This window comes from Mus caroli, unplaced genomic scaffold, assembly GCF_978045245.1.
Source record: "Mus caroli unplaced genomic scaffold, Mus_caroli_1 scaffold_1, whole genome shotgun sequence".
NCBI classification, from domain to species: Eukaryota; Metazoa; Chordata; class Mammalia; order Rodentia; family Muridae; genus Mus; species Mus caroli.
The window spans coordinates 183,906,328-183,934,298 of record NW_028227256.1 but is presented as its reverse complement, the minus strand read 5'-3'; the positions used below and the strand labels follow the sequence as shown (position 1 = coordinate 183,934,298).

At 41.5% G+C, this 27,971-nt stretch overlaps 1 protein-coding gene across 1 annotated transcript; it reads left to right on the top strand.

The window, feature by feature from the left end:
- The first annotated feature begins 185 nt into the window (after nt 1-185).
- On the top strand, nt 186-27,971 carry Lyplal1 (lysophospholipase like 1). The gene is made up of 5 exons (XM_021162048.3): nt 186-321; nt 3,105-3,204; nt 10,594-10,763; nt 26,290-26,405; nt 27,082-27,971. Exons 1-5 carry the CDS (start codon nt 228-230, stop codon nt 27,319-27,321), a joined length of 720 nt encoding a protein of 239 aa, XP_021017707.1. The 5' UTR covers nt 186-227; the 3' UTR covers nt 27,322-27,971.

The window sequence follows — 27,971 nt, the reverse complement described above, 5'->3', positions numbered from 1 at the left end:
CAGCAAATTCTCGGGACTAAAGTTTATTCTCAGTCATTACAATGGAGGAACCTGACCTAAGGAAAGCATTCCTCAGCAGAATCCAGAGCTGATTACTCTTACGTCAGATTTAGGGGCAGGGCGCCAGGCGCAGCGCATGCGTACACCCATGCTGGTGCAGCTCGCCTGCGCGCGCGGCCCCGTGACGCTAGGGACGTGGCCGCGCGCCTTGCTGTCTCTCCTCCGCCATGGCTGCTGTGCCCAGCGCTGTGCACCTGCCGCGTTGTGTGGTGTCCCCGGCCGGGAGACACAGTGCCTCGCTGATCTTCCTGCACGGCTCAGGTGCATTACAGTCTCGTGGTCTCCGACCCGCTCGCTACAGTAGGGGAAGCACCCTCTTCTCGGTCCCCCAGCGCCCAGGGTCGCCCGAGGTCTCCTCTTTCTGTATAGCACTCACCTTCATCCTCTTCCTTCCTTCGCTGGTGTCTTTGACCCTTGCATCCACAGCATGGTCGAACGGCAGTCCTTACCTAACCCCAAGTTCAGTCATAGCACCATATCGGTGTAAGTCTCCAGGCACGTGGATTAACCACTGTTTCGGGGTCGACCAACAGTGTGATCTGACATACATACCCCACCACACACCCCTATTGCAGATCATAAGCTGTTGTCTGCCTTGCCGCTGTCATAGAGACTTTTTTTTGGATCATATTTACACTGTGTAAATGTATGCTCGGCACCACCAGCGGGTTTCCCCTGCGCCTCCCACCTGTCTTTTTTGATGGTCCACCACCCTGGTTTCCCCTGTGCCCTCTTGTAAAACCTCCGAGGTAAGTATAAAGTCCGCTTCATTTAGGGAGCACCCTTAGAAGAAAACACAAGAATCACCGACTTAATCCTTGCTCACTGTGCTTGGTTGGTCCGGGGTAAGTTCTCAGGAAAGGGAAAAAAAAAAATTTTTTTTTTTTTTTTAAATTTAAAAAATGAGATCCAGGCGGTGTCCTCAAGGGGCCTACCTAAATTTAAAAACAAAAACAATTCAATTAATTTGAGTCAGCAGTGGATAGGAGATCACAAGATGGTGCATGAGCTACTGCCAAGAGAATAGTAAGGAAAGAAAAAAAAAATGGGTTTGGACATTGTGAATGCAGGGCTTGTCACAGCTTTTCAGGAGCACTGCGTTATGCTGAGGCCTGTGTAGGCTTAGGGGACTAGAACACGAGGCAATTGGAGTGTTCCCTCCTCCCTCCATTTTGAAAAAAACAAACAAAAAACAAAACAACGGGACTAGAAACACTTTCTTTCTTGCTGTTTTGTAAGGAGTAGTGAAGCTGGATTTGAATCCAAATGTCTGACTTGGAATTAATATTCTGGGTGGGAAGGGGAGGGAAACCCTCAACTATGGTGTATCGTTCTAGAAATAGAGTAATAAAAGTTGTGTAAAGGGAAAGGCCTGGCACAAGACTTACACCTTTATAGCTAGCTGCCTAATAATTCAGGACCCAAGAGAATTCAGTGATGAGCATCCAAAATTCCCACATAGTAATTCCTTCTCATAATTAATTCAGTGTCTTTAGAAAGAACTAGAGTTTGTTCTTTTCCCCCCATCTGGACCACTTTGCTTAGTGCTTCCTATTTTTCTGTTTCAAATTACTGACATTTTTATAACCTGTAATGTATGTCTGAAAACAGAGTCACCTATTCTGTATGTATTTTACTCATTTGTGTGTATTGTCTGTGTGTGTGTGCACCCGCGTGTGTAAAACTTGCCTTTCTTCATTGGAAAAAATTAATCTAAATAATTCTTCCAGATGTTCAGGTATATTATTCTTATATAATTGGATCTCCATTGATGTATAAAAAGATCTTTTAGGAGTTGGCCTGTTCTGTTAATTATTATTAATAATTAATTGGAACGTGGAGTCACCTGAGAAAAGTGAGTCTCAGCTGAGAAATTGCCCAGTTCAGGTTGGCCTGTGTCTATGGTGAATGGTCTCAGTTGTTGGTTGTTTAGGAGGCTCCTGCCTGCTGTGGCCATTGCTTCTCCTATGCATATGGTTCTGGGTTGTATAAAACTGGTTGAGCATGAGCCATGGGGACAAGCCAGTATCAGCTGTGCTCTGAGTTTCCTGCCTCTGCTCCTACTTAAGTTCCTGGCCTCCCTGGGTGAATATGCTACCAGGTGTATTTGAACCTTTTTCTACTTCCAAACTTTGAGGGGAAACGGCGACTCTTACGGTGATTGATTGATGTAAATGGTCTTCTCTGTGGCTGGCTTCAGCCTCCCACACGGGTCCCTAAACTCCATTATTTCCTTCAGGGGCATCCATCATACCTGTGATTTCCTAAGTCTGTGCCCCACACTGACCTTTAAGGCTGATAAAGGCCGTTCTGTGCGTGGTTGCTGTCTTTCTCCCTTTATAATGTCTTTAGGAAGGGGCTCAGTCAGATCTTGCTGAAGTTACAAGAAACCCCAGGAAGTGGGAGCCTTTTCCAGTAGACACTGCCTTCTCCACCTCTCTTCACCCACCCTCCTCTCAGTGACATGTAAAGCACTTGGGTTCTTTCCTTGTCTCCATGCAGGTAGACATACATTAACTCTTACACTATTTTTGGGGGGTGGGCATGATGTTAGATTATATAAATATTATCAACACCATTAAAATCTGATTTCTTCACATTTATATTTGAAGTACAGTGACTGCCTTACCCACTCCTTGAAGACTTGTTGTCACCAAGAAAATTGTATTAAGTCACACTAGCTACAATGGTGTAAATCACACTGGGATTTTTTTAAAGGGTAAGATGAGAAATGAATAGTGTCAAACAACAGCTTAACAGAAGTCTGTTCTAGAAGAAATTATTCTACCTACTACAAGCAAGGAGACCTGAAATGCACCATGAGGATCTTTTCTAACTGATAAACACTGCCTCTAGATGTGTAATAATAAAGATTGTGTGCCCAGTCAACTAATTCTGCTATCCGAACAGCTCTTTTTAGCATGTGGGGATTTTTCAGGTTTTCTGTCCCAGCCCTCAAGTGACCTGAGATGTGAAGAGTACCTTCAAATGCACTGTGTTGTGAGGATGTCTATCTGACAGTGTGGGTTTTGTAATTTTGTCAGGTCACTCTGGCCAAGGACTGAGAGAGTGGATCAAGCACGTGCTAAACCAAGACTTAACATTCCAGCACATAAAGATTATTTATCCAACGGCTCCCTGCAGGTACGCAATGCTTATTATCTATGTGCCAACTAGATGTTTTTAGCTTTAACTCTTTATTTGAGATTTTAAGTTAGGGTCCTCACCTCCCACCTGTAAAAAACGCATGCTTTACTTGGAAATTGGCGTCCGTGGCCAAGCTTCCCCAGGTGGTCAACCACTCCACAATGGGAATAACTCGGCTGTTCTGAGCAACCCTGCCCCAGCCCTCAGCCTGCTTCCCGTGAGTCTCATCTTTCACCCCTCTCCACTTCACACACCCCAAAAGCAAACTTAATAACTTCAGCCAAGATAGTCGTTCTGACCTGGGTTCATAGTCCCTGGAAAAGAATTTTATAACATTCTTCTTTCCAAATTTCAAAGGATGTTAAGTACTCTTAGGTTCTTTGAATCAGTAAACCAGGATAGACATGAGGTGTGGAAATCCGCATTTAATGGAATTCATAATGATAGGAGTGAAGTAATTTTGAGGCCATGGACTGCTTTTTATAAATATTAAATAAGCATCCACATAGTCATCTTCAAATTTATTTTTTGCATAAACAGATATTGTTTTGTCATGCAAATATTGGCTTGTCATGCAACCGAGTCTGACTTCTCATGATTTAGTCTTGGTTTGTTTGTTTCTTTCTTTCTCTCTTTCTTTCACTTCTTCTTTCTTCCTTTCTTTGTTTTCATTCATTCGTATCCCAAATGCTGCCCCCTCCCAGTCCCCCCTTCACAGGGTCTGTTCCCATCCCCTCTCCCCTTCTCCTTTGAGAGGGTGCCCCCCGCCCTGGGTATTCCCCAACCCTGGCACATCAAGTTTCAAAAGTTTGTAGTTTTTTTTCTAGGGAGTTAAAAGGGAATGCTGATATCTCTGTGGAAACTGAGAGATTGTGAGTTTTAGGCTAATTGTAAATGTAAGTTATTAAATAATAAGAAAGATATTAGGGACATGATTCTAAGAATTTAGTTATTTTTATCTCTTGCTAAGAATCGAATGGTTTTCAGCCCTTGGCCGTCATGCATTACCAGTTGTAACATGAATTCTATATCAGTGCTTTTCAGACTTTAAACCAATGGTATTTTATACTCCATATTGCCATATGCCTGGGGTTGTCTGTTGTGTTTGTGCTGGCCTCTTCAAATGTGTTTGCAAGGGTTCGTCCCTTTGGTCTTTAGAGGTCTGTCTGTATCCCATTGTCTTTGAGTGTTTGATAGCACTTAGAGAACTCACTTGCACCTGAAGATCTCTTGGGTGAGTTGTTGGCAATGAATTTGTTTTCTTTTCTAGAATCTATGTTTTCAGATTTTCTGTGTATTTTGTATTTTCAAGTCAGTGTCAGTGATTTCTATCTGCTGGGATTTGTCTCTGACTTCAAGATACTTCTTTTCTTTTTTCTTTTTTTCTTTTTTCTTTTTCTTTTGTTCAAGACAGGGATTTTCTATGTAGCCCTGGCTGTCCTGGAACTCACTCTGTAGACCAGGCTGGCCTCTAACTCAGAAATTTGCCTGCCTCTGCCTCCTAAGTGTTTAGATTAAAGGCGTGCGCCACCACGCCCAGCCAAGATACTTATTTTTAATCTTTACATTTCTATTCATATATTTTATTTAGATTCTCACAGTAATATTTTGTTGTTTTGATGATGATGATGATGACGATGGTGTATGTGTGTGTGTGTGTGTGTTTGTGTGTTCTAACTTGTCAGGGTTCACGAATCATTTTTAGAGCCAGTTTAGGCGTGGTTCTTTTCTCTGTTTGGTTGTAGTTTGGACAAGGAGTCTCAGGTAGCCCAGGCTGGCCTGGAACCCCTGGCCCTTTTCTGTGTCCTGAGTGCTAGGACTGCAAGTGGTCCCCACCTCATCCAGCACAATTTCCTCTTGCTTTTCGTTTTCTGTTCCATTTATGTTTGCCCATTTTCTTTCCCCCTCCTATTTATATTAGAGCAGTAATTTTATCACGACTCTAGCCAAATCTCACAATGTTTTATTTTTTTGTTTTATTTATGTTGGAAGGTTTTCTGTCACCTTCGTGTTCCCTGTGTAATTCTTGTGTAACAAATTACCCCCAAGCAACGCTTTTATTATGGCCACAAATTCTGTGGTTTAGGAATTCAGAAGGGCACAATAATGGTGACTCAATTCCACTCTGTTGTTCTTGGGGCTTCTCTTGGGAAAGCTTGAAGGTTGGGTGTGGCTCCTGATTTGTCTGCTGGGCACTGGATCCCTCATCTGTCAGCCTTGTCACACAGCCAGCAGATATCAGCCAGGGCTTTCCTGCTGGCGTCTCTATACTGTGACACCTCAATAGGCTTTATCATTTAGAGTTCATTTTATTTTTATTGTTGAGTGTGTGTATGTGTGTGCATGTTGATATGTGTGTGCTGTCTACCTTTTCTTTTCAGACTGTCACCAAATCAGGAGCTTACCAGTTTGGCTAAACTACCAGGCCAGCAAGTTCCAGGGACCTAGCATCCCCTCTCTGACCTCCTCCCATCTTCCAGCACTGGGATTACAGACAGTGCCGACACTGGACTGCAGATCCACATGCTTATAGGCTGGACAGATCTCTCCAGCCTATCATTTGGAGTCTTGGGCTATGTAGTAGCATGGAAGCTTGTTCCCAGAGTAGATACCCTCAGAAAACAAGGAAGTTAACAGTTGCAGAGCTAATGCAGAAGGCATCCAGGATGCAAAGGAAGAGTGAAGGCCTTTGCCTCTCAGCAAAAGTCTGTCACTGTGGTAAGGGCTTGTCTGGTTACTGTTCTAACTCCACCTCTCCCTATCCCCCCCACCCCCAAATTCCTGGACCCACTTAACCAGGAAGCCATCAGATGTCTGTTGGTGATTTCATGCATCGAGGACTGGTTCAGTTGTCTTACTGTTGCTGATTTCTAGTTTCATTCCATTACTATCAGATAAAATATCCTATATAACCCGAGTCTTTGGCTTCTCACAGGACTTTATGGCTTCTCATGAATTCTACCATGGTAACTCTTCATGTATACTTTAATTTACAGCATTAAAATTGTATCAGGGCAATATAAGATGACTGATAGTGTATTAACTTACATTTTATATATGGTCGATAATTATTTTTAAGTGGTTTTGAGAGTCATGAGCAAAGGACTTTTATTACAAAATGACCCTCTTAACTTCTGGTAACAACCCAAAGTGTAGTTTGTATAATGATTGTGTACTGCACAACAATTTTTCTACACTTATTTTACATTTTTTCCATCACTTTGTTAGTTCGATTAGTGTTCTTAGCAAACTTCCAGACCTTTTTATCTTTAGCTTGTCTATCAATTGTATTTAGAATGTATTTGTTATAGGCAACATGTAATTGGGCTTTGTTTATTGCTTTAATCTATAACAGTTTTTGTCTTTTAAATGATTTGTTGAGCCATTTATATTTAGTGTAACATTGAATTTATAGGCTTGACTACAAATCTGTTGTCTTTTCTCCTATGTTCTACATTTCTCATTTTTGCACTATTTAAGCTTTTTAATATTTCAATTTCGTTATCTTGTTCCCTGATTGTGGCAAGGCTAAATACAAATCACAGACTTTAACCCGTCTTAGAGTAAATATTTGCCAGTTTAACTGAATTGTAGAACTTTAAATGGCAAGGCCCCTGTCTCCCATCCCCTTTATGATTCTCATGTCTTTCATTACCTATGTTAAGAACACCATCAAGCAAGGGTATAATTTCAATTTTCACACTCATAAGTGCCACCAAGAACCTAAGAAGGGGACAGTTGTCTATTGTGTCATTCGGCGTAGTCTGTGATCGCGTGTCATTGTGTTTCCACTCAATCCTTAGTTACCCTTCCGCTCCTCAGTGCGCCTTTCCTCAGCTATAAATCACATATTAAATAAAAGTCAACAATAGTTTGCTGTATTAATTAAAATGGAAAAGTAGAATAGTAATTTTCATTATGTTAATTTGGACTTGTTAGTTGGAAGTACTCAATAAATATTTTTATTCTGTGGCATATTTTAGCTGTGCTTACAGGCACAGGTTTTCTTAGTTTAGATATAATAACAGAATTTCCATTAAAAAATAACAATATGTGATAGTTCATTTATAATTTTTATGATATAAGTTCTGTTGATAATTTGAAAAATCCTCAGACCCATCAGACTTGCCTGTGCCTCTACATGTTGACTGTACATTTCCCCACCTAAAAAAGAGTGCTTATCATTTTCCGTGAATTAATGCATGTTCACAAGGGGAGTGCACAGGCATCTGTATTCCTGTACATGTGGAGGCCCGAGGTCCACTGCTCATGATCAGACTGAAAATGGCAACAGTTACAATCTCCAATGATGAGCACTGTGATGAGCAGTGACTTTAGTGAGACAGAGTCCTTGCAGAATAGAAGCAGCAATGGGGAGTCAAAGGTGACTTTCAGTTGACACCTGAATAGTCAGTGGGAGCCCAGCACAGGGTATGATGGGGAACACAGGGCTGGGAGAGGGCGCTGATGACATCATCTGACTGGAGCCTTGAGCCAACACAGGGAATGATGGGGAGTGCAGGGCTGGGAGAGGACATCTGATGCAATGCTCGTAAGTCACTCATGAGCTGTCCAATGGCACTTGAGCCTAGAGCATGCTGGGGGAATTCTGAAATGAGGACAGAGAGAGACCAGAGCCAGCTTGCCATCCTAAAGACTGCAGATGATCTTTTGGCTCTTATAACTTTATGGGAATACAGATTAAAACAGAAGTGGGTATTCAATCGAATACCTTTTTATTAAAAAAAAATCAAAGTGTTGGACATGTAGTCTACTCTAATACTTGAGCAGTGTGTAACGGGTTGATTGATTGATTGGTTTAGGAGCTGCACAGATGTTCTTTGCTGAACATATTTGTTTATTGTGGTAATGTCTGAACTGTTTTTATACCAGCTAATAAAGTGATTTATTTGAGGAAGAAAGTGAATGAATATAACACATGTGCCAAGCCTTTTAGCTGTTTAAAAACAATCTTTTATGCTTTATTTAAAGGTTATTCTAACATCTTTGGAAATTTATGTACTCTCGATTGTTTTCTTAGCAAAAAGAGTTCTAGTCTTTTTTTTTTAATCCCATTAAATTATCTTAATGATCCCATTTAAACAGAAATTTTTAATTTCTTTCTTAGGGAAGTGAGAGCCCCGAACCATCCCGATGAGTAAATGGGAATTTACACTGTGTTTTACCTCAATGAAGCATCTCCCTAGATTAATCTTATAAATAAGGCATTGTCAACGGAGCGGGGAAAGAGTTAGCGAGTATCATTTTTTCCCATTAATGGCCGAGTGCCCAGAATGATTCACATTTTAGCCGATGATATCATCCTTATTTAAGTGCTTAGACAGACAAATAAACAGTGAGAGAAATAGCAGGGAATGGAGAGAGGAGTCCAGAGGGCTGGGTATCACTCAGCTCTGGAGTTGGCCTTCACTGTGACTTCAGCCTCAGGGAACATTTCACAGTGTGTAACAATGACTGAGAACAAAACACCTGCTTTCAAGTGCGGTGGACTTGAAGTTAACCTTGAGAATGTCTCTGGGAGGAGGAAGGCCTGGGTGCTTCTGCCTTCTCTTGTCCCTGAGCCATCTCTTTAGCTGGCTGAGAGGAGTGCTGTGGGCTTCTATCTTCCCCACAGAAAGCGAGGGTCTGGATAGAGCAGTGAGAAGCCTGAGGGTTCAGTCTGCAGAAGCCTGCCCTCCTCCCAGGCTTTGCTCTGAAAACATTATAACCTCCATGAATAACATAGATTAATTAAAAATCTCCAAAGATAATTAAAGAGAATCATTCATGAGTATTTTAAACTTTCTAAATGTTTTGAATGACTTTTTGACTAAATAAGAATGACTGCCTAATGTAGTAAGCATGACGACTAGTGTGATGGTGGTAAGAGGGGTCTGGGGCTGGAGTGCCCATGGACAGATGCAGAGATCAGCAGAGGAGTCTGCCACATCAAAAGCATTTGGACTTCTAAGTTAAACCTGAGCACAGTTTTCCATGTTAAACCAATGAAGTGTAATTGATAAGTTGGTGGATCCACTCATGTGAGAGCACACCAGTACCAGGAGCTCCTCCAGTGGGACCTGCTCGTACAGATGCTTTGGAGAAAGGTGGTCTTCTCTGTGGTAGAATGATGGATTTTTACCACCTTTATGGAAGCAACTTTGAAACATGTACTAAGGTAAAGCCTGGACCTTCCAACCTGGCATACGATTCTCAGTCTCTGTTCCATAGGAATAGCCCCTCTACATGAAAAACATATGCATCTATATTAACTAGGCATGTTTTATGTCACCCTGTCCACAGAGGCTGGAATCTACATATATCATGGGGAGAAAGGATCATTCAGTTGTCAAATAGGTTTATCTATGAGCATTAACAACATTTATGTACATAATCATTTGATGCATAGGGAAGGGGCTAGTATGGTTGGCAGGGACCAGAATGCCCAGTGACTGACAGAATTGTGGGAACTCAGCATTCACTAATGAGAAGGTGCATAGGTGAGGACTGTTCAGATGGATTTCTGTGAGACACTGTGGAGAAGAGTGCGTACGTATGGGAAGAAGACTGGATGCTCTTGCTCTTAGTACCCCAAAACTTTATAAGCCTTGAATCACCCAAAGTCAAGTTGATCTGCCTCCTGACAGCTGGTCCAGTGTGGTGGTCATTCACTGTAAGTACTCACAGGGCTTCCAGACCCTTGCTTGTCTTCTCTGCTCCCACTGCCCTTGTGGACCTTATGGGTCGAAGAGCAGGTAGACCCACAACAAAGCATCTCCAAAATTGTCTTTATTACACACCCCCCCCACACACACACACATCCTTTTTTACCTCTCCTAACACAGAACTTAGACCTGAAACCTTTAACCACATTGTAATTGGAATATGTGCAGTGTGAACAGTATGTGCATAGGACATGAAGTTCATTGTGCAGCATTAATGTACAGGAATGGACAACGATTCCTAGGACCATCACTGTCCAACCTCCTAAGAATAGTTACCGGGCTTGAGAGGTGGTGTACAAGGTATGCGCAGTTGTCACCACGGCTGAAGACCTGTGTCCCACCCCTGGAATCTTCATGGTGGAGGGAGAGAATTGACACTTTACTAATTATGCTCTGACCTCCACATAGCCCACGGCACACCTCTCCCAAGTCAATGAGTATACCAATTAGACATTTAAGTAAGGATGTCAAACCAGGTTTAGAACATGTTAATGGAATAAATAAAAGAAAGTTAATGGAGTGTGTATAGGGCATTTTCCATATAAATTCTATTTACCATAAGATTCGGCAAAATAAATAAATAAATAATAGTATACCAATCCTTCAGATACTACAGCAGCTGTTTAACATTACTCCTGTTGTCTTACATTGTGTTAAACAGGCCATACACTCCTCTGAATGGAGGGCTCTCCAATGTGTGGTTTGACAGATTTAAAATATCTATGGACTGCCCAGAACACCTTGAATCAATTGATAGTATGTGTCAAGTGCTCAGTGGATTGATTGATGAAGAAGTAAAAACTGGCATCCAGAAGAGCAGGATATTAATAGGTGAGGACTTTATAACATTGGTAATGTATTTTACTTTCTTCCAATTATATTTTCTGAGTTGTATTTGTAACATTGTTTATAAGTACGTGAATATTGCTTGACCCATTCACAGTCTTGGAAAAGCTACATGTGTTGCTTTCAAAAATATTAGAGTCATAAACAACAGCTCATGAAACTTTCATTGATTTTCATTTTTAATAATAACCCTCTATTGGCTTGTTTATTTGTTTTAGACAAGGCGCTACTGTAGAGCCGAGACTACATCAAAATTCCAAACTCTCCTGCACTCAGCTCTCAAGTGCTGGGTTATAAGAATATGCCACCATGCCCCAGCTAGTTTGCAGTTGTTTTAATGATAAATATCTTTCTACTTTAATTTTTAACTGAGATTATCCATTGCAATTAAAATGTTTCCCTTTCATGTAGCTGGGATCTTATGAATATAAGATTCAACTGCTCCTACCATGATAAAAATAGAGTACATGGTGAGAGTGTACTGTCAAACTCATGAGCACAATGTCTTTCAAGTATGTGTCACAAGACATTGATAACCTTGTGTTAAACATGTCACAGTGATCCCTGCTCCCAAGGGTGTATAAAGCTTCATTGAAACTCTGTACTGAATACTTTCTTTGTCTGAACTCATCAGATATACAAGCCTGCAAAGATTTCTCCTTCTCTAATATATACAAATGCCAGGTGGGGTGTGTAGAATATCGCCGTCCAGAAAGGTGTGGTTGCACGGTGTACAAATACGTAACAGCTGTATTGCATGATGAAATTATAAAGATTCCAATTATAAAGTAAACACCTCCATCATGTGCTAAATAGCATCAACATGTACTCAGCAACCTTCCAGAGACTAGATTAAAGAACAGTTTTAGTACTATACAATTCCTTGCCACCCATTGAAGCCATCAAGGTGCTGAGCTGTTCAGTTAGTTACCAGTGTCCTATAATACAGTGGATAAGATCCTTTCTGTGTTTTGCCTTTGGTTTCTACTTTAGTTTAAGAACTGGTATGGCATCAAACACAGCATCACCACCTTTCTAATCCCGAGGCTTCTTGTCTGTGTTCTTCTGTTTCTGTGCTTGGCGCTAAGTGTAGATATCTCTACTAGAGGTAACCATGGATGAGCAGGAAGCCTGGGAAGGGAACAGGGGAGGAGATGCTACCCAACCCGCAACCTTAGGAAACAGCAAGGAGAAGTCACAGATCCCATCATTCTGTCATCAGCTTGGTCTCCCTTAATCCCTACCATGGTAGCAGGAAATTTTCTCAGTACCTAAAGGGACAAACAGATAAATAAAGCAAGTTCTGTATCACAGATTTCTTCCTCTAAGTTACTTAAAGAAATAACTAATCCTACTGGGCTGTGACGAGCACCCTAGAATGATATAATCCACAGCTATCCAAAGGGAATGGTCATAGGTCATGTCCCATCACAGTCCCTGCCTCTGAGCATCCATCACAAGGCCTAGCACCAAGTCTATGCTAAGCAAACGTGTACTCGGTACATGACTAGGGAGCAAACTCGTGACTGGAGTAGTTATAATTGTAGGAATTTAGATGAAGAAAAGGCCACGTGTACTTGGGGACATTAGGTGAGGACCAGAGGAAAATGGCAGTGACACGGGAGGCATATCAGTTGTTAAAATTTAACTGCTATACTGTGCAGTCCTGGCACAGTCCAGGCAGCCCAGACAAACGATAAATAGGAAGTGGGAAAGGCCATGCTTTCTGTTTTGGTCTCGGACACAAGCTACCATAGCAAAGTTAGCTGCCCAACGGTGACATTTCGTTGATATTCTTTGCCAAGTTAAGAGTCTGAAGTGGTACGGTTGGATAGTGATGACTCCAGTGTTTCCAAGACTGAAGTCTGACATGCCTGGCTCGACCTGCCCATCATTACTGTAAATATCTGTGCTATCTGTGGAGATAACACAACTGTTTGGTGGAGAGATGGTACCTATGAGGTATTCGGCTTAGTCTTGACTTCCTAGTAGATCCTTTTAGGACTATTCTGTGCATTAGGGAGTGATCTGTCCAAAGCAGTGACAAACTAGGTATGGAGCTAGAGAGATGACTCAGTGGTTAAAAGAGGACTGGCTGCTTTTCCAAAGGCCCTGGGCTTAATTCCCCACATACCATGGCGGCTCACAATCATTCCAGCTCCAGGGAATTGGGTGCCATCTTCTAGCCTCTGTGGGCACCGGGCATGCACACAGTAATAGACATAAATGTAGACAAAGCACGGTATACACAGAGTAAAATAATACTAGACATGTGTTGTACACTAAGCATTGGGAACCAGTCCTTGAGTTTATCAGTATTAGGTAATGGAAGCTGGGGAAAATATTAGGATGAGAATTTGTTGTAAAATAAGACTACAGCGCCTCTGGAAATAGAAACTGAAAAATGCCCTGCACACTTCTGAGAGAGCCATCAGCTGGAGAGCTTGTCACATCAAATGCTCAGCTCTGCTTGTTTATCACCTGCCTGCCCTTCCTACGTGCTCCTTAGTCTGTCTGTGGCATCTTTCAGTGCCGTGAAGACACTGGATTTTGTTAAGGTTAGAGAAGCAGGGAACACTCTGAATCTAGGTCTAATACTCAATTTAAAGCCCCATGATAAAAAATAAAAGTTAGAAAAACATTTAAAGCCTATAATTCTTCCATTAAACCCAAATATTTTTTAAAAGTTCATAATATTTGTCAAAATACCTTCACAAAAATTATACCTATAGATGTCCCACCATCTACATTAGAACTCATTTTTTTTTTCTAATTTTTTAAAATTCTTTAATCCTTTTCTTCAGTCCAGATTTCATCCCCCTCCTGGTCTGCCTCCCCCCACCAAACCATTTCCCATCCTATACCTCCCCCCACCCAGTCTCCAAGAGGATGTTCCCCTCCCCCAGTCCCCACCCCACTAGCCCTCCCCATTTCCTGGGACCCCGAGTCTCTGCAGGGTTAGGTGCATCCTCTCTCACTGAGGTCAGACCTAGCAGTCCTCTGCTATATATATGTTGGCTACAGCATGCTGCCTGGTTGGTTGCTCAGTGTCTGAGCAATCTCAGGGGTCCAGGTCAGTTGAGACTGCTGGGCTTCTCATGGGGCTGCCCTCCTCCTCATCTTCTTCCAGCTTTTCCCTAATTCAACCACAGGAGTCCTCTGCTCCTCAGCTTCTGCCCACTGGTTGGGTGCTAGTATCTGCATCTGACTCTTTCAGCATCTTGTTGGGACTCTCTGAAGACAGCCATGCTAGGCTCCTGTTTGTAAGCACACCACAGCATTAGTAATAGTGTTAGGTCCCGGACCTCCCCTTGAGCTGGATCCCAACTTGGACCTGTCTCTGGACCGCCTTTCTCTACTGCTCTTACCCAGTTTTTGTCTCTGCAGTTCCTTCAACAGGAATAATTCTGGGTCAGAGCTTTTGACTGTGGGATGGTAACACCATCCCTCCACTTAATGTTCTGTTCCTCCACTGGAAGTAAACTCTACAAGTTCCCCTCCCCACTATAGAACACTTTGTCCAAGGCCCCTCCCTTTGAGTCCTGAGTCTCTTACCTCCCAGGTCTCCAGTACATTCTAGAGGGTTCCCCCACCTCCTACCTTCCAAGGCTGCCTATTTCCATTCTTTCTGCTGGCCTTCACGGCTTCAATTCTGTTCTCTACCCCCCCCAAATACCTGATCATGTTCCCCCCTTCCCCTTTTGTCCCCTCCCCAACCAAGGTACCCCCTCCCTCTGCCCCCCTTTCCCATGACTGCTTTCTTCTCCCTCCCGAGTGGGCCTGAGGGACTCTTTCGTACTGTATCTGTATTGAAGTGTCCAGTGTTGCATGATTTTTTTCTACAAGTAAGCTTAAACAAGGATTAGTAACTAATTTTAATTTACATTTAATTTGCTATTTTCCTTCCAGTTCTGCTTTAGTTTAATAGGAAAGGCTTTTCTCTTAACAAAATTTATTAGCTTATCCCTTTTATAACTTTTTTCTATTTTGTCCTCTATAACTTAAGTGAGCATTCATTCAAATTAATTTAATTTTTTATAATTTATTTTACATTTAATATTTGATTTACTTGGAATTTAGTTTCTTTTCTCTCCATAGAATAAATTTTTATATTATTTCCTGAATCAGAAAGAGAATTTTGTTAAATTGTTAATTTGTATATAATTATAAGACAGTCTGTGATTAAATTAGTATTTCATCAGGACTCCATGGAATTTATGAGAAAAGAAAAGAGGTTTTTGGAGGAAGAGTTGCAATACACACACACAAACACACACACACACACACACACATAAATACATTTATAAAATTTGAAGTTATAACGAAGGCATAACAACATTTGTAAAATAATGTAACTTATGAAAATTTAAAACAGAGAAAGAAGTACACTGTTAGACTTTGAATGTGAGCCAGTCAACTTGAGTGAAGTCGCTCTCCTAGCTTTAGAGAGAGCAGAAGTGCAGCTAGGATCCTGTCTGTTCGTGCTCCTTAACTGCCTGGTTCACTGACTACTCCGTGATAACAATAGCAGCTCCATAGTGGGGTGCCATGAAACACACATGATTCTTGACCGCGAGTGTACATGAGAAGTGAGCTGACTAGCCTCTGCTCACAAAGGAAGTGCTGAGCATCATATTCCTATCTGCATTTGCTGTGTTTTTTCCAATCACTGAGCTAGCTGTAGTTTCGCATGTATTTACAATGTGGCATGGGGTGACTCTGAGTCACTTGTACCCATGGCCTACTCACTGTGGACACTGCAGCCACGACCTCTTGTTTATGGACTTGATTGCTGAAGGGCACCAGCCCGACTGACAGTACAGGACGCAGGGAAGAAGGATCGGACACTTGCACTTTGAGCTGCTGATCCTTGACTTGGAACGTAGGGTGCTCTAGCCTCCCCTCGACCTGTGCCATGAGTAACCATTGCCCCTATGGCGTGGAGCTCAGCTGTGCAGATGTCAGTGAGATACTTATAGGGAGGGATATACCCAGCACCTCCTGCTGAGATTCTATGCGCATGCGCTCTGTCTCATCCACTCTGGTGCCACCCGAAGTCTGAGTGGCTGACCTGGCATGGCATCGCCATTCAGAGACCTTGAGATGGCTCACCATTTCTTCCTTGAGGATGTGTGCTTGTCCCTTTACCATCATCACTGTTCTGTGATCTCTTAAACACTTAAATCACTACAAACTATGTTTCTGCCAGCTTTACTCTAACGTGTCTGTTCGAGTGTGTACCAATTGTTAAAAGTCTCAATGCTGTTTGTAAAGTTGTGGTAGAGGGATTTAGTGGGTAGTCAGGAGTGTGCACTTTGATTCCAAAGAATTTTTATAAAATATGCTCAAGTGAACATGCATTCACTAGTGTCTGTGTGTGACCTACACACTCCATATTGAGAAATGAAAGTTATGTTGCCAAAGCAAGTAGTTGTAATGTAGGAAGTCTCTTAGATGTTAAGGAAGTAAAAGGGAAGTACTAACTATAAAATGGACCCCTTGTTCTTTCTGTGTAACAGTGGCTAGGGTTCTGACTTACGAGATGATGTGTGTAATGGGACTGTGTCTCTGAGATTATAGTTTCAACCTTTGACACTTTGTAAAGAGTACTGTTTGAGATCTGATGCAGATAAGGAAAGGCCCATCCTTTCCTTGTGTTATTTTGATTGATGACATTTTATTGTGTTGAACTTAGCTAGAAGCAGGTCCTTATATTGTATGTGATCTGCTACCTCTCCTTGGGAGTCATCCATCTTGTATTAGAATGGTATTTAGACTTTTTATGCCCAAGTTGTTAATAAAACGTAAGTATTAGAGTAGTAACCTTTCTCAGAAACTCTAATGGGTTAGGAACTGAAGCCAAACGCTCTAATGCAGAAGTATTGTTTGATAAATGAGTGGAAGATGTGGGGCTGGTAGTATGGAGGCAGCAAATAGATCTTAGTGGTTAAGGACATTGTCTTCCTAGAAAAATAACCTTCTGTCTGATCTTAAAGCATTGAAAGGATTTGGTAAACAAGAGAAAAACCTGTTCCATTCCCAAGAAACAGTGTGGCATGCATCCCAGGACTTAGCGTCACCAAGTGATACACAGAGAACAGGTGATATGGTGGGATGTTGACTGCAGAGGGATGTCAGCCATGATGGGGTATTCAGTACAGAGAAATGTCAGCCATGATGGGATGTTCACACAGAGAGATGTCAGCTTGATGGGGTGTTCACTACAGAGGAATGCCAGCCACAATGTGGAGATGACAAGTGCAGGTTACTAGGACAGCAGGAAGGATATAACCAGATAAGGAGATTCATGGACCAATGAACTGACACCATAACACTGAGAAAACAGACACATGATGGTTCCAGAGTAGGTTACAGCCGACTGTAGAAAAGGCTATGAAGATTTCATTTTCCAAGTTTTATGCAAAGGGCGTGCATTACTGTCTTAATAGGAGAGATTAATAAGCTTCTGCTATAAAGGAAAAGGTAGGTAAAGCTTTGCTGAGGGTGCACATCTGATACACAGGTAAGCCAGTACAGGAATCGTCTCTGGAGACATTCACTAATCTTCATTATTTGAAATGAGAATGTAAGACAGGGTGTAGTTTGCTTGTTTTTAACATATCTATATATCACACGAGTTTATAAAGGTTATGATAAAACTTAGAAGAAACACAAGCATATAATTATGAACTTTCCAGTTACTTTCTGAAGGTTGACCAGATGTGTTCAGCTGAAGCAACTCTACCTCCTGTACTGTATGAGAGCAGCCTGCCTTCTGGAGTTCTTGCACATTCACTGTGAGTGCCATGTGTAAAATAGAAGCACATTTCATAGCCAGGCCATACCTCTCAGGTTTCTGTCATGGACTTCTGTATGTTTTTATTTAAAAAGAGAAATCAAAATGGAGAGTGAGAGGCTCCAATGTGCCCTGTTATGCTGGGGAATCAAGAGATAATGGTAACTCTTCAGCTTAGCACATAGCAGCCATCATACACCACTCCTGTTTGTATGAAAAGTATTCATAAGCCTTTCTCCCATATGCAGCTGTCCCGCTTGAGCCTTGCAGTGAGGAAATTAGGGTATAGTTGTTTTCATTCTACCAGTGAAGGGATTAAAATTTAGAGATTATGAGCAGCACAGAGGGAGCCTAGATCCCAAGCCCCTTAATTTAGTCAAGAACTTTCTACCATGATTAGAATCTGTTTGTGGCCACTAGGTGGTGATAACTTTTTTCTTAATTGGTTATTTATTTCATTTACATTTCCAATGCTGTCCCAAAGGTCCCCCTACCCTCCCCAACCCACTCCCCCACCCACCCACTCCCACTTCTTGGCCCTGTCGTTCTCCTGTACTGAGGCATATAAAGTTTGCACGACCAATGGGCCTCTCTTTCCACCGATGGCAGAAGAGAACATATTGATATAATTTAGGATCAATTTTGATCCAGGATGTATAGAACCGGACTCTTACCAGAATTGTGATACTGTAAGTGTATGATCAACATTTCACAGTATGGTAGAGGATGTACTTACAGGACCACATGCATGTCACATGGGTGATCTATATACTCATCATGAATGGCACAGTGAAATAACTATGGTCCAGTCATAAAACTGCATATTATGTAGCCATTAAATTCACCATCTATACATAGAAGTCACTCAACAAGTATTCATCAAATTATGAAATGAGATCTTAACTTTCATAGGTTTCATAATCCCACACAAAGACTTCTCATGTTATGGATCCACAGGAGATAAAGTAGGGTACAATGTGGAGGGCATTCAACTGTTAAAACAAAATTCGAAAACCTATGGGGTACTAAGAATTCAGTATTGGTTTCCTTTATTTGCTTTATCTATGGAGTAAACACATTGCAGAGTGACTTGTAATTACTATGTTAACATTATAATAGGATTTAAAATATAGGACTTTGTTTTGTTTGTTTGTTTTCGAGACAGGGTTTCTCTGTATAGCCCACACTGTCCTGGAAGTCACTTTGTAGACCAGGCTGGCCTGGAACTCAGAAATCCACCTGCCTCTGCCTCCTGAGTGCTGGGAAAAATATAGGATTTTAAATTGAATTATAACAGGGGCATCTGGAATCCACAGGATGCAGTCTAGCAACACAATTTTCTGAACCCCCAAGCCCTCTCTGGGGCAAACATATGGAATGATAATATTGTTCATACTATACAAGTGCAAATAGATGTATTTTTGCTAATTAAAAACAACTCAGGATTCCTTTAGCAACACTTAACAGGCCTTTAAAGGCTTGGTTGGGACTGTTGTCCTAGCACTTGTCTGTGGAAGAGTGGAAATACCATAACTTGCAAGCTTTGTAGGGTGAAATGCAGACATAGACACAGTAACTGTGAGGTGTCTGTTCCCAGAATGTTTGAGCCTTTCCTGACATTCGAAGAATTCTAGAGTGCCATGTAAATGAAATAGAGGGACTGGGATTTTTATTAACTTAAACAAAAATCTGTTCCCTTGATAGCAAACTTCATTGTTTTGTCCTTAGGAATTTGCTTTGAGATAGAACATGTTAATTTCCCCAGTATAGAGTCTTTTATAGATTGTTTCTGTTTCATTTTATACAAAGAGTTCATAAAGCCAAGTTTATTATTTTTAACATGTTTTATTCAACTTGTTAATCTTAAGTGTATGTTAAATTGTTATCTCTTACTACTTTAAATACTTCACCAGCGACTATAAATGCCCACTATAACCATTACCTACAATGAATTTACTATTTTCTATTTACCTACTGAATAGTATATTGTGGGCTGGAACTTAGACTCCTAGATGGAAAATTGACTCAAAATAACTGGTCCTTTGTGTTCAGTTTCTTCTTTGAGAGAAAATATACAAAGTTCCTTTTCACAGTGCCCCATGATAAAGGTGACAGTGTTGTCAAAGCCAGCAAGTAGGGAACTATGATGACCTCACTGGACTGTAAATGGGTTAGGGACTTTTTAATCTGCACACGTTCTCCATTGTGAGATATAGAAACACGTTCTCCATTGTGAGATATAGAAACATGTTCTCCATTGTGAGATATAGAAACACGTTCTCCATTGTGAGATATAGAAACACGTTCTCCATTGTGAGATATAGAAACACGTTCTCCATTGTGAGATATAGAAATATGTTCTCCATTGTGAGATATAGAAATATGTTCTCCATTGTGAGATATAGAAACACGTTCTCCATTGTGAGATATAGAAACACGTTCTCCGTTGTGAGATATAGAAACATGTTCTCCATTGTGAGATATAGAAACATGTTCTCCATTGTGAGATATAGAAATATGTTCTCCATTGTGAGATATAGAAATATGTTCTCCATTGTGAGATATAGAAACACGTTCTCCATTGTGAGATATAGAAACACGTTCTCCGTTGTGAGATATAGAAACATGTTCTCCATTGTGAGATATAGAAACATGTTCTCCATTGTGAGATATAGAAACATGTTCTCCATTGTGAGATATAGAAATATGTTCTCCATTGTGAGATATAGAAATATGTTCTCCATTGTGAGATATAGAAACACGTTCTCCATTGTGAGATATAGAAACACGTTCTCCATTGTGAGATATAGAAACACGTTCTCCATTGTGAGATATAGAAACATGTTCTCCATTGTGAGATATAGAAATATGTTCTCCATTGTGAGATATAGAAATATGTTCTCCATTGTGAGATATAGAAACACGTTCTCCATTGTGAGATATAGAAACATGTTCTCCATTGTGAGATATAGAAACACGTTCTCCATTGTGAGATATAGAAACATGTTCTCCATTGTGAGATATAGAAATATGTTCTCCATTGTGAGATATAGAAACACGTTCTCCATTGTGAGATATAGAAACACGTTCTCCATTGTGAGATATAGAAACATGTTCTCCATTGTGAGATATAGAAACACGTTCTCCATTGTGAGATATAGAAATATGTTCTCCATTGTGAGATATAGAAATATGTTCTCCATTGTGAGATATAGAAACACGTTCTCCGTTGTGAGATATAGAAACATGTTCTCCATTGTGAGATATAGAAACACGTTCTCCGTTGTGAGATATAGAAATATGTTCTCCATTGTGAGATATAGAAATATGTTCTCCATTGTGAGATATAGAAACACGTTCTCCATTGTGAGATATAGAAACACGTTCTCCATTGTGAGATATAGAAACACGTTCTCCATTGTGAGATATAGAAACACATTCTCCGTTGTGAGATAGATATAAAAACATGGGATAAAAGTGTAGAGAAACCTTCTGTGCTTTCTTTTCTTTCTTTTTCTTCTCTCCTCTTGTCCCACCCCACCTCTGCCCTCTCTCTTACTTGCTCTTTTTTTCTTTCTCAGGCTAGTCTTATCAAAAGACACTGAAGCCACATAAACTCACTAGATTTCCTACTTATTAAAAATGTACTGTCCAAGGTGCCTAATGTGTTAAGTTTTATGGCTTTATAGTCACTTTAAAACATATTTTGGCCTATCTGTTTGCTTTATTATACTTTATTTTTATGATCTTTATCTTAGACTCAAGATTACCTTTTAATGAATTAATGAGTTGGATTTTAAAAACTTGTTTTCTCTGGTATGGTTCTTCCTTATTGGAGTCCAGCTGCCACCAGTGACCGTGGCTCTCTAAGTTCAAATTTAAGCTACCTAAGGATTAAACACAAAATGTGGTTTCCTCATCACACTAGCTGTCCTTGAAATGATCATGTACAGTGTGTGGGGAAATGTAGTTCAAGGTCTTGAGTTTCTCAGAGAAGAACAGCTGTGTAGCCTTGGTGTATATTGACAGCAGACAGATCCCTCTTAAGTCACTGCCATGTTTCCACATAACCCATAATGCTCATTGTGGAGCTGCTCACCGCAACAGCTGAGGTCCCAAATATCCAACTCAGGACAGAAGAGCCTTTCAGATCAGACATATGCAATGAGATTTTTCTAGTGGTCCAGGACCGACTCACTCACTCTCTCTCTCTCTCTCTCTCTCTCTCTTTAAATTTTTTTATCTTTAATCTTTTTTTTACAGTCCAATCATTATCCCCCACTCCAGATTTCCTTTCCTTTTGTGAGCATTGCTGTTCGAGTTGCTGTGAAACTCACACTTCCCCTGCCTTCTCCTCCCGAGAGCTTCTACTCCACCTAAGCACCACCATTCCTAGCTTCAACCATGCACATATTTGTAAAAGCTTTATTATCATATCAAATTAAATTGCCAGAAAATGACATTTCCTGACAATAAATTTGCCTCCTTGCAGAAGTATCTTTTTCAAACTTCAGTTTACATTAACTTCATTTATCCAGGGAATATTTATGACGCTCCTGCTGTGCCCAGCCCTGTTCCAAGCATAGGGAGATCTTTCTTCTCCAGTGAATGCTAGCTCCTTATGCTCTCTACCGAAGACCTTATTAAAGTGTCAGTAGCAGAAGCGGCCGCGTGCACAATGTCTGGCTTTTGAATTTTATGTTTAATAAAGATCCACTTAATAAATTCCAGCAAGAAATTAAATGCTAGGAACGGTTTCTAGTATGATTTACTATGATTCCTCCTGTGAAAGATTATTACCCTGCTAGAGAGGAACTGTTAAACCTCCAGCTATGGCTGAATTACCACTGTGTCAGTGTGATGGCCTGCCTCCTTTCTTCTCCTGAGCCTTTCGTCCTCCCCCCTCCCCCCATGTGCTTGTGTGTGTGTGTGTACACGTACACACGCCTCCCTGTTTCTGTGTTCTCTCTCTCTCTCTCTCTCTCTCTCTCTCTCTCTCTTTCTGTGTGTGTGTGTGTGTGTGTACCTCCCTGTTTCTCTCTCTGTGTGTACATCTATGTGTGTCTCTCCTCTTGACCCCCTACACACACACACACACACACACACACACCACAGAATCCCTTTTAGAGGCATCCCTGTGGTTAACAGTGTGTTTGCCTTTACAGTGTATATAACTGGCTAAGAGACAAAGGAAGAGCTAGAAGAGTGAGTATTCCCAGCATTAACCATGAGGGCAGGGTAGCTGTAATTCTCTCCTGAGACACTGATTCTTACTCCCCTGTGAAGAATGGATTTGTATAGTTATGAGAAATGTAAACTTTGAAAGCCTTTGAAGACTCAAGTTGTAGTGCCTACCTACCACATACTGCTGTTCAGAAACCTGATGGAAATTGCTAAGGCTTCGACTCTAGCTCTCCAGTTTTCCTGGAAATTAAGTCCTAGATTTTAATGGAGTTTTTCAGACATTTAGGTAGGATTTGTCTCAGGCAAACTAAAAGTAAGGTTCCCATATTTTCAATCTAATCCTCGTTCTAATCTAACTTTTTTATTAGATATTTTCTTTACTTGCATTTCCAATGCTATCCCAAAAGTTCCCTATACCCTCCCCCTGCCCTGCTCCCCTACCCACCCACTCCCACTTCTTGGCCCTGGCATTCCCCTGTACTGGGGAATATAAAGTTTGCAAGACCAAAGGGCCTCTCTTCCCAGTGATGGCCGACTAGGCCATCTTCTGCTTCATATGCAGCTAGAGACACGAGCTCTGGGGGTACTGGTTAGTTCATATTGTTGTTCCACCTATAGGGTTGCAGACCCCTTCAGCTCCTTGGGTACTTTCTCTAGCTCCTCCACTGGGGGCCCTGTGTTCCATCCAATAGCTGACTGTGAGCATCCACTTCTGTATTTGCCATGCATTGGCATAGCCTCACATGAGATAGCTATATCAGGGTCCTTTCAGCAAAATCTTGCTGGCATATGCAATAGTGTCTGGGTTTGGTGGCTGATTATGGGATGGATCCCCAGGTAGGGTAGTCTCTGGATGGTCCATCCTTTCGTCTTAGCTCCAAACTTTGTCTCTGTAACTCCTTCCATGGGTATTTTGTTCCCTATTCTAAGGAGGAATGAAGTATCCACACATTGGTCTTCCTTCTTCTTGATTTTCTTATGTTTTGCAAATTGTATCTAATCTAACTTTTAAGTTAGGAAAATATTAAGAGAAGCATATACATTATTGCTAATATATGAATTTCTAAGATATAAAATTGTCATATTTTTGGTTGGTTGGTTGTTTCTGAGTCAGATCTCATATAGCCTAGATTGACCTTGAACTCCTGATCATCCTGCCTCCATGTCCTCTGTGCTGGCAATATAGAGGTATACCGCCCAATGTGGACTTGGTTATACAGACTTAAGTATTCAGTAGCCATCATGTGCCAGGCACTGTACTGGGCTGAGTGGTTAAACAGAAACTACTTAAGGAGTATATTCGAAGGAGAATAGAGACACTACTCAATGAGCTGTAAACAGTCAGCCAGTTCAGTTTCTGACACTTGAAGAAAGAGCTGCCTCTTCCTCTTGAGGTTTGTAACCTCCAGCAAACTAGTGTGTTTTCAGCAAATGAAAATGAGAATTTTGCTTAGCTACTATGTAGCTACTGCATAGAGACTTCAGAAGAAAGAAGTCTGAAGCTTAGAACCACAGAAAAGTCATATGAAATAGTAAGTCTGAGATTCTACTTTGCACACATGCATGTTCAACTGCTGGAGATGCTGATCTTGTCTGTACCGAGTTCTATATGTCCAAAGCAGACACGTGGACGATGCGTCATTGTACAGACACATAGCTATAGTCCACCAGCTCTTCCATCTGGGAAGACTCACATGGTAGAAGCAAGCTACACTTAAGTGTCTTAAGATATGCACATTCCCTCTTCCTGCACTAAGCTGTTCCAGAACCTTCCTTTGTTGTCTTGTATCTGAGGACGGTGCTGGGTCTATCATCCTTTAAGGGGTCTCTTGTCCACATTGGTCTAGTCACTAAACCTCTAGATTGTAGTGCTACCAGTGAGCCCCTGTCATTTTTCTCTGGAGAAATAAAATTATAGGCATCATACTCATCCTTATCATGCATGATTATTTACAAATTGTGCCTTTTAGGACAAATCTAAATCTAAATCTTGCAATCTGCTAGCCTAATTAATAGCAGTTGCCTTTCCCAGAGGAAGAAAATATTCAAAGGCTAAGTGAATGTATATTGGCTCTGTCACAGTGATTGGCATCCCAGAAGTCTTTATACCTAAAACTAAGGACATACCTTTAAGCAGGCAACCTTGCTATAGGATGTTTGATTACATTGGGAACTCCAAGACTGTGAACTGAAAAAAAAAACTTGTTTCTATTTATGGGTAGCTCAGCCCTTAGCATACACCTTTAATCACAAACAATGAAGGTAAAGTTAGTTTGTAGAAGGAACCACTATGTTTAAAAATGATGTCTAATTGTGTGGCAGACAAAGTGATGAACCAGAGAAAGATTTGACAGAATAGGATATGCCCAACTCTCACAAGACAAGAAAGGAAAGGGAAGCTACTCTACTTAAGGGATAATACAGAGAGGGGAAGAGGCAGTTTTATTAAGAGAGTTATAGAGACCAGTAGAGAGAGAGAACAAACTAGACACAAGTGAAGACAGAAGGAGCTAGAAGATGAGAATGGATTGCCAGAGTTAGTTAGTAGCCAAGCAAAGCAAAAAGTCAGAGGCCAAAGAGAAGCCAGATTGAGTAAGTCAGCTTAGCCAGGAGTTTGAACCAGAATGGCTGAGTTGAACCAACCAGCCAGAGATCAGAAAGAATAAGAAAGGGTGAGCCTATTCCGCAGACTGGAAGCATTCTAAGCCTAACTAAGACTGTATAGAAGCTAGAAGCTTCCAGGACTAGGGCTAGGTTAGCAGATAGTGGCAGTAAGCCTCAGAGACAACAGTTGCTTCAGGCAACTAAAAGGTCCTTTTACGTACCTGTTTCCTCAGGCCTCAGTCTTCTTGACGTAGACAGGGAGTATCTTATAAATTACTACATGATGGTCTCTGGTGGGTTTCAGATCTCACTTTATTATGTGAAGTAGGGCAGTAGACTGAAGATTAGGAGACACATAGGTCTCTATGTGTCTTAATTTGCCTAGTTCTAGTCACTAGTGCAGTATTCTGCACTTAAAAAGACAAAGGCAAGAGAAGCATGACTTTGAAGGCTTAGTCACCAGGGAGTGGGATTGGGTGAAAGAATAAGTAGAAGTAGACGGTATGGCCTTGGAGAAACTGTCTCCCTGGGCTGGTGGTGGCCACTCCAGGCCCAGGCATGCTCCCCCACACCCTGTCCCCATCTCTTCACTTGAGGATCAGAGTGCAGCTCTCAGCTTCCTCTCCAGCACCATGTTTGCCTACCACCATGATGCCCACCTTGATGATAATGAACTAACCCTGGGAAACTGTAAACAAACCCCAATAAAATGCTTTCTTTTATAAGATTTGCCGTGGCCATGGTGTCTCTTCAGCCTAAGATGGCAACTGCAGTTCTTTTTAGCAGTGTATTTCCTTCATATCTCCAGAGTCTTTAAAATGCTCGTGAACGATTGGTAGTGTCCTGTTTTATTGTGAAGTACCTTGGGACCACGTGTGTGTGTGCCCCTCATCTTCTAATAAGCACATGTGTTGCTTCTTCCCGTAGGGGGATTTTCTATGGGAGGCTGCATGGCGATGCATTTAGCATACAGAAATCACCCAGATGTGGCAGGAGTATTTGTTCTTTCTGGTTTTCTGAATAAAGCATCTGTTGTTTACCAGGTAAGTTCCAGATTTAAATAACAAGTAAGCAAATGTGACATGAAACATAAACACAATGAAACTAAAATTAAGTTGATAATTAAGCAATAAAATGTAGTGCCTACTTGATACGGATTAATAGTTCCTGGAATTCATGTCGAGTCCAGGAGGCCTCTGTGTTCAGCAAGTACCCCAAGAAAAGGACAGTTAGAGAGGAAGGGCATGCTTAGTACTATATGAGTCCTTTATACCAAACAAGAATGTAGAAGACTATAGGCGGACTGGCTTGTTATGAGCCTACTCGAAAATCAGTTGTAAAGCTAGCACTTTGGTGTAAGGGCTTCATGACCAGAAGTTGAACAGGGAAGTAGAATGTGGCTTTTCTCTTCAATTATGCCTCAGCTCCAGACTTCTTCCTCTTAGTCTCCCCACGAAGAAGTCTGTCCTTGCATTTCCGTCCACTTCTTGAGGGAATGCTTCACTGACCTTTGACGAGTCCTCAGTGGTGAAAACACAGAACATATACCCACACATCCCTCACAGAGGCCTGCTCACTGGCATACAACACACACCTCGGCACACACCTCACTCTGTGCCACCTCCACATCCTCTTCCTCTACATACAGGAGCTGTGGTGAACTAGGCATGGTCTTCTCTGATTGACTGCCTAACAGGGCTGTCTCACGTCTTCCTTTAGGACCTTCAGCAAGGTGGCCGCATGCTCCCTGAGCTCTTCCAGTGTCACGGCTCTGCAGATGGCCTAGTTCTGCACGCTTGGGGCAAGGAGACAAACTCAAAACTGAAGTCTCTAGGAGTGAGCACAATGTTTCACAGTCTTCCGAATCTTAACCATGAGCTCAACAAAACTGAGCTGGAGAAGCTAAAGTCATGGATTCTCACGAGGCTGCCAGGAGAGACAGATGGGCAGAGTGAATGATTCCTGACCAGTGTATTGATTGTTCATCTTACATTTAACATTTTTTCTTATTTGATCCTCACAAGAATTAAGGTTTTTGAAACAACCAGTGCCCCTATATTATACAAATGAAATGGCATATCTGTCTATTTTCATTCAACAAGATTGTCTTGTAAATCATCATGCAGTGAATGTCAACTGTTCATTTTGTTGCTGCCTAGGTGCCATTGAGGGGCACACTGGAATGTGCTTGTCCATGCACCGCGGATTTGGGTGACTTCCTGTGTGAGGCTGTCATCAATAGGGCTGCTATGAGGTGCAAACATCCACCCTAAGGTGGAGAGCTGGGTGACAGTGTTGTAGCCTCGCCTGAAACGGCCCAGCTGCTTCTCAATGTGGCTTTAGCACCTTCCATTCCAGTCAGCAGTGTGGTGGCCCCTGAGGCCCAGTTCTGCGCCCGACCTTCATCTTGTCTGTTCTGGTGGCTGTGTAGTGTTCACGGAGCATTTGATTTCTGCTTTCTTGGTGCCAATGATGCGATACAGAATCCTACACTGAATGCTTTTCCAAGATTTGTGAAAATCAGCTTGCCCTCCCCAATCTGTTTGTAGATTGTCTTTGTGAAAATTATTCACTGCCAAGATAATGACAAATAAATTAAGAATAAATAA

What these genes read in the sequence shown, in the direction of transcription:
- Lyplal1 (XM_021162048.3), top strand. Translation starts at nt 228, where the DNA reads ATGGCTGCTGTGCCCAGCGCTGTGCACCTGCCGCGTTGTGTGGTGTCC. An exon ending in TATCCAACGGCTCCCTGCAG is followed by an intron (nt 3,205 to 10,593) that starts GTACGCAATGCT and finishes TGTGTTAAACAG; the next exon opens with GCCATACACTCCTCTGAATG. An exon ending in GAAGAGCAGGATATTAATAG is followed by an intron (nt 10,764 to 26,289) that starts GTGAGGACTTTA and finishes TTCTTCCCGTAG; the next exon opens with GGGGATTTTCTATGGGAGGC.